Below are 7,500 nucleotides of genomic sequence, written 5' to 3' on the forward strand. Positions count from 1 at the left end.
AGTGGTTTGGGATTTAACTTTTCACTGTTCAATGTAATTTAAATTCATTTTCAGTATATTCAGTCTGGATTTGTGTGTATGCATGTGTGTGTGGGTGTGTATGTGTGTGTGTGTTTGTGTTTGATCAATTTCTTCTTCTATTTTTTTTCATGTCGTCTCATTTGTTGTTCTTACTTGTTTTGTATAAGTTGGTTATATACTGTATGTTTAAGGATGTTGTGTACTGAAGTGTGTGTTGTGTTGTTGTGTATCTCTGACTTAATAGAATAGACTTTGGTGCCAAAATGAAACAAATAATTTCTGAAAATTTCAGAAAATCTACAAAGTAAGTAAATATTTTGCTTATTTGGGGCTGATGTCCTTATCAGTGAGTGTGTGTAGTGTAAATATTCGTATGGTCTTCTGTCATCTGCATAGCTTCCAGGAATCCCTGATGATGTAAGCTTTAATAGTGAAGTGATCTAAACCGTTTTTAAACAGGTGTTAAAGTACAACTGAATTTATACAGCAAGATGAGCAAGAACAAATCGACAGTAAATGTTCCGCTAACAAAAAGAACTAGCGGAGCTAACAGGTTAGCAAATGATGTCTAGCGCAGGGACACTCTGGTGAAGCCCCTGTGGATAAAGACGTGTCTCTGAGAGCCAGCTGGTAACAGAGCTAACAACACAACGATTATTCTTAATAACAGAAGACATCTCAGCTCTGATTCAAGAGATTATGATGTCACTTTAGTCATCGGTGAAGACTGTAACGGTGTTTCTGGGACAGCCTGAGAGACAGAGAGACAAAAAGTGACCGTTTTACAGCGCTATCAAAACTCTGATGGAGCAAACATGACATTTATGGACCGAGTTGATGACCTGGAAATCTGGTCCACGTTCCATATAACAGCGAGAAACGTCTACTGTTAAGTTCATGTCCGAGATGTTCATGGAAGTCATGGGTCAGGAACTTGTTGAAAGGCCCATGAACTGGAATGATCACCTCAATCATTGGATCTAAAGTGCTTGAAGGTTGAGCTCCATGGACACCAGTTGTGTGTTTTCACAGAAGGAGGCCTCTCAAAAAGGGCGTTATTTTGAGGATATATCCATCATATACATCACCGGCGATCTCTCCACAAAGAGCCGCTTTTTAAATGGTCAGACAGCTCAGTATCAGAAGAATGTTCAGTTCCTTTATCCAACAAGACTATGAGTTCGTTACGAGGACGAGACTTTCTTTTTCAATAAGACTGATAAAGCTCCACGTTTTTACGACCAGAGGATAGTGAATAATTCTTGAACACATGGCAGTATTTTTATTTTGCTCCTTTGTATGACTGCTAGTTCATGGTTTTATTCAGAAAATTTTACTTGTGCAAGAAACAGTTCAAATGTAGAAATTCCTCAGTGGTTTGGAGCTGATTTGAGATCTGTTTGGCCTTATGAATTGTCTTTCTGAGGTAAGATCATGTTCCCCACAGCCAGAGTCACTCAGCAGGACGAAACATATTTAGTGCTGATTGCTGACACGTATTTCTCCTGTGTTGTTTTCAGCCTGTCTGTTGGGCTGTGAATGAAGGGAAGGAAGTGCATGTTAGTGTTCTGTGCTTTATACAGATACACTGTAATTAGATCTCTCTCTCTCTCTCTCTCTCTCTCTCTCTCAGGCTGTGTTTGATTGTGTGGTGAATTCTCTGAAGAACGTTTTGAACATCCTGATCGTCTACATGCTGTTCATGTTCATCTTTGCTGTTGTGGCTGTGCAGCTTTTTAAAGGGCGATTTTTCTGCTGCACAGATGAGTCCAAAGAGTTTGAGCGTGACTGCCGGTAAGATAAAGTACATCTACAGAACTACGACTGAGATAGTCCAGTGAACACTATCTCATGGTGTGAATACAGGCATAACACTAAATTCTGTCCTGGAGCTTTTACTTTACTCACAGTAATGCAATTGATGCTGCTTGTGCTTATGTTATATACAGTGTCTCGTGTGTGTGTGTGTGTGTGTGTATGTGTGTGTGTGTGTGTGTGTGTGTGTGTGTATGTGTGTGTGTGTGTGTGTTAGGGGTGAGTATCTGGTGTATGAACGTGAGAATGAGGTAAAAGCTCAGAAACGCGAGTGGAAGAAGTATGACTTTCACTATGACAATGTGCTGTGGGCTCTGCTCACACTCTTCACGGTGTCCACAGGAGAGGGCTGGCCAGAGTGAGTACACACACATAATTGTCTTCTTCCTCCTCTCTCTCTCTCTCTCTCTCTCTCTCTCTCTCTCTCTCTCTCTCTCTCTCTCTATCTCTCTCTCTCCTACTCTCACTCCCTCTGTTTATCTTTGATCTATTTACATTTTTTCCACTGAGCATCTTTGCACTACACATAAGGTACAATGTTTTGTTCTACTGTGTAATTCATCCGTAATCTATTCTGTATATATTGCACTACATCTACAAATCTACTTCTGTAAATTTAGTTCATAGTTATATTTTATTTGTAACCACATAGTATAGAATACCTCAATTCCCCAAGACAGATCAGCCCAAAGCCGTACAACTTTAATCCTAATTTATTGTAAAATAACAAACAAAAAGGCTTTTATTTGCTTTTATATAATTTGCAAAATGCTGATAAAGTTGAATCTAATCTAATCTCTCACTCCGATCTCTCTCCGTAGTGTGCTGAAGCACTCTGTGGACTCCACCTTTGAGAATCAGGGTCCCAGTCCAGGTTACAGGATGGAGATGTCCATATTCTACGTTGTCTACTTTGTTGTGTTTCCGTTCTTTTTTGTGAACATATTTGTTGCTCTTATCATCATCACCTTCCAGGAGCAGGGGGACAAGATGATGGAGGACTACAGCCTGGAGAAGAATGAGGTGTGTGTGTGTGTGTGTGTGTGTGTGTGTGTGTGTGTGTGTGTGTGTGTGTGTGTGTGTGTGTGTGTGTGTGTTTGGATGATGTGCATTACACAGTACATGTATGAGTGACAGAGAGTGTGTATCGATGCTGTTATTGCATGCACAATGTGTGTTTGTGTGTTCCAGAGAGCATGTATTGACTTTGCAATTAACGCAAAGCCACTAACACGTCACATGCCAGAGAATAAGCTGAGCTTCCAGTACCGAATGTGGCAGTTTGTAGTGTCACCTCCATTTGAGTACAGTATCATGAGCCTGATTGCTCTCAACACCATCGTTCTAATGATGAAGGTACAGTATGCACACACACACAGACACACACACACACACAACCAACCACACATACACAAACACACACAAACACACACCAAGTGTGTGTCCATAATGATGATTGTCTTCTTGTAATGACGAGGAGGCGTACTGCTGGGGATCCATTTGCAGCAGAGTTTATTTAAGTACAAACACAGATCGGAGTCAAACAGGCGGGGGTCAGAACCGGCAAAACACAATAGCAAAGAGAGAGCAGAATCTGAATCGGGGACAGGCAGAAGGTCGGGGCAGGCGGCAAACAGTCAGAAGAGTCAGGAAGAGAGAGCAGAGTAATAACCGGAAAAACAGAACACAGAAACCGCTCAGAATGACTGTAGTAACACAAGTCGAGACCTCGCACCGGTATGGAGTAGAAGCGTGGTATTTATGTGAATGGGAATGAGAGACAGGTGGTGGAGTAATCAGGAGGCGAGGTGGCTGATGGGGAGTGTAGTGCGGAAGTGCGCTAGTACTCCGGAGACGCGTCTCTAGGGCGACGCTCCCGCGGTGGTTCGTTGCTCATGACACTTCTGTTGTACTTTTACTGGTGTAACACACACGTTTGTGAGTGATGTAGATCAGATCTATACAACAGATAAATTAGACATAGTGTGTGTGGTTGTTTGTGTGTTTGGTTGTGTGTGTACATTTGGTATTGTCACAGGCAGATGTGAGAAATGTCATTATATTTGTCCTACATTCTGAGCCCAAGGTCAGAGCTGGAATATGAGACTTTCACTGTGACTACTAAAAGCTTCTATGTTTCATTAGTCATCAATTAACACAAAGTATGTGAAAGAAAACAAACCTTTGTGAAATGGGTACAACTAGCTGGATGGATGGTCAACACCCAGGAGACACCACAACATGAAACACACACAAACACACACATGCACAAAACACCTTTCAGACAAACGATGACGTGTGTTAGTGTGAAGGCAAGGGAAGTGATCACCAACCTGTTCTTTTGGTCCTGTCCCAATCCACACCTCTCTTCTTAAATAAAGGCCCTGACCCTTTACACCATGCTGCTTCTGTTACAGACAAAATCTCATATTTCAAAAGAATTTTTTGGTCACTTAACTGTGTTAGTTTAGGTTAGTTTAGTTTAGTTTAACTAAACTTAACTGTGTTAGCAAAGTATGAATCTCACAGAACTAAAATTAAACCTGCACTGCAACCAGAGACAGACAACATGGGGTAAGTATGAGAGGGTGACAGAGCGACAGGGCGGCTACAGTGATCAAATATCATCCACCAAGAAGAGGACTGAAAACCCACAGCACAAGTCAAGAAGCTTTAATTTTCATTACAACCATATATACAGTAGCTGTTACAGTACACAGTGACATGAGACAACATTCCTACAGGATCAGAGCTATAAGGACTCTGCAAACAGTGCAGGACAAAAATGACCAGACATACACAAAAACAGTGCAGGACAAGACAAACAGTGCAGGACAAGACAAACAGTGCAGGACAAAAATGACCAGACATACACAAAAACAGTGCCAATGTAAATACTGTATGTTCGAACTATTATTGCGTGTGCAGAAATTCTGGAATAAACACCGTGTTATAGCAGCAGTTACATGAGATATTGTAAGGTACCGACTGAAATGTGAGACAGCAAAGTAATGTTTGGTAACAACATTAGCATGTTTGGTGAAGAGTGTGTGTGAGGACTGTGTGGGGTCCACAATGCTCTTTGGCTTCTCAGCTGTCCTCACTATCAGCTGCAGTGTCTTGTGATCAGAGATGGTGCAGTTCCCAAACCAGACAGCGATGCAGCTGCTCAGGATGATCTCAATGGTCCCTCTGTAAAAAGTAGTCAGGATGGGGGGAGGGAGATGTGCCTTTCTCAGCCTTTGCTAACCCTAACCTAACCCTAACCACAGTCGTGTCATCATCAAACTTTATAATATGGTTTGATCTGTGCATTGCTGCACAGTCGTGAGTTAGCAAGGTGAATAGCAGTGGACTGAGCATGCAGCCCTGAGGGGCTCCAGTGCTCAGTGTGGTGGTATAGAGGGAGGTGTTCAGTCCCAGCAGGCTCAGCTTCCCAATCAGATGCTGAGGGATGATTGTGCTGAAGCACTAAATCAATGCTCTAAACGTAGGTCCTTGGTAATGGCATCGTCTGTGGAGCGGTTTGGACGATAAGCAAACTGTATGGGGTCCAGTGAGGATGGTAACTGGGTCTTGATGTGCCTCATGACAAGCTTCTCGAAGCACTTCATAACTATGGGTGTGAGTGCAACAGCACGATAGTCATTGAGGCAGGACACTGTAGACCTCTTTAGGATGAGGAAGATGGTGGTTGTCTTGAGGCACGTAGGAACAATGGCGCTGCTCAGGGAAATGTTGAAGATGTCAGTAAAGACATCCGCTAGCTGTTCTGCACATTCTCTGTGCACCTGCCAGGAATGTTGTCTGGTCCAGCAGCCTTCTGTGGGTTAACTCTGTATAGAGATCTCCTCATGTCAGCTGTGGATAGACAGAGTACCTAATTGTTGGAGGGAGGGATGGTCTTCCATTTCGCTACGTTCTGCACCTTAAACCGAGCTTAGAAGTCATTCAGCTCATCTGGGAGGGAGGCATCACTATTACAGGCAGGTGAAGCTGTCAGACACAAGAGATCTATCAGGAGCATCACACACACACACACACACACACACACACACACACACACACACACACACACACACACACACACACACACACACACACACACACACACACACACACACACACACACACACACACTGTGTATGAATAGTTAGTTAACAAATAGCAATGTACAATAATCTAGTTAACCCTAACAAGCACATTTAATTAAAACCAATGGGTGAAGGAACAGTATAAATTGCCTATGACATTCACACACACTAAATATCCACTGTTAATGTGTGTGTGTGTGTGTGTGTGTGTGTGTGTGTGTGTGTGTGTGTGTGTGTGTGTGTGTGTTCAGTATCATGAAGCTTCAGAAATGTATGATAAAGTATTGAAAAACCTGAACATCGTTTTCACCATCCTCTTCTTCATGGAGTGCATCCTGAAAATGATTGCCTTCGGGATTCGTGTGAGTCTCTCTATCTCTTTCTCTCGATCACTCTCTCACCCTCTCTCTTTTCTGTCTTTCTCTCTCTTCAGTTTTAAAGTTTCAAAGGTTAAATGTACGATCTCACAGCTTTATTAAGCAATCCTGAGATGTTCTTCCTGTCTGACTGTTACTATAGCGACGGTGGTGGGTGTGGCTGGTGTGAATTCTGTAATTAATAAATGCTCTTCTCGGCTTCCTGCAGAATTATTTCCGAGATGCATGGAACATTTTTGACTTCGTGTCTATCTTAGGAAGCATTACAGACATCTTAGTGACAGAGCTGTGGGTAAGTGTGTGTGTGTGTGTGTGTCTGACTGTGTGTGACTGTATGTGTATGTGATTGTGTGTGTGACTCTGTGTGTGTGTGTGTGTGTGTGTGTGTGTGTGTATGTGACTGTGTGTGTATGTGTGACTGTGTGTGTATGTGACTGTGTGTGTGTGTGTGTGACTGTGTGTGTGTGTGTGTGACTGTGTGTGTGTGTGTGTGACTGTGTGTGTGTGTGTGTGTGTGTGTGTGTGTGTGTGTGTGTGTGTGTGTGTGTGTGTGTGTGTGTGTATGTGACTGTGTGTGTATGTGTGACTGTGTGTGTATGTGACTGTGTGTGTGTGTGTGACTGTGTGTGTATGTGACTGTGTGTGTGTGTGTGTGTGACTGTGTGTGTATGTGACTGTGTGTGTGTATGTGACTGTGTGTGTATGTGACTGTGTGTGTGTGTGTGTGTGTGTGTGTGTGTGTGTGTGTGTGTGTGTGTGTGTGTGTGTGTGTGTGTGTGTGTGTGTGTGTGACTGTGTGTGTGTGTGACTGTGTGTGTGTGTGACTGTGTGTGTATGTGACTTTGTGTGTGTGTGTATGTGTGACTGTGTGTGTGTGTGACTGTGTGTGACTGTGTGTGTGTGTGTGACTGTGTGTGTATATGTGACTGTGTGTGTATGTGACTGTGTGTGTGTGTATGTGACTGTGTGTGTGTGTGTGTGTGTATGTGACTGTGTGTGTGTGTGTGTGTGTGTGTGTGTGTGTGTGTGTGTGTGTGTATGTGACTGTGTGTGTGTATGTGACTGTGTGTGTGTGTGTGTATGTGACTGTGTGTATGTGACTGTGTGTGTGTGTGTGTGTGACTGTGTGTGTGTGAGACTGTGTGTGTAGTTGGTGTTCAGTCAACAGGAAGAGCCTAATCAGTGATGGAGTA

General features: G+C 43.0%; 1 protein-coding gene across 7 annotated transcripts in view; it reads left to right on the forward strand.

Moving 5' to 3' along the window:
- cacna1ab (calcium channel, voltage-dependent, P/Q type, alpha 1A subunit, b) overlaps positions 1-7,500 on the forward strand; it is a 68,048-nt gene that overhangs the window by 35,222 nt on the left and 25,326 nt on the right. For all 7 annotated transcript variants that reach the window (XM_047820329.1, XM_047820306.1, XM_047820310.1 and 4 more), the window contains 6 exons: positions 1,655-1,815; positions 2,054-2,194; positions 2,658-2,859; positions 3,028-3,192; positions 6,182-6,292; positions 6,516-6,599. In XM_047820329.1, coding sequence (XP_047676285.1) covers positions 1,655-1,815; positions 2,054-2,194; positions 2,658-2,859; positions 3,028-3,192; positions 6,182-6,292; positions 6,516-6,599 — 864 coding nt within the window. The remainder of the gene's footprint in view (positions 1-1,654; positions 1,816-2,053; positions 2,195-2,657; positions 2,860-3,027; positions 3,193-6,181; positions 6,293-6,515; positions 6,600-7,500) is intronic.

Source organism: Tachysurus fulvidraco, chromosome 1 (genome assembly GCF_022655615.1).
Source record: "Tachysurus fulvidraco isolate hzauxx_2018 chromosome 1, HZAU_PFXX_2.0, whole genome shotgun sequence".
NCBI lineage: Eukaryota > Metazoa > Chordata > Actinopteri > Siluriformes > Bagridae > Tachysurus > Tachysurus fulvidraco.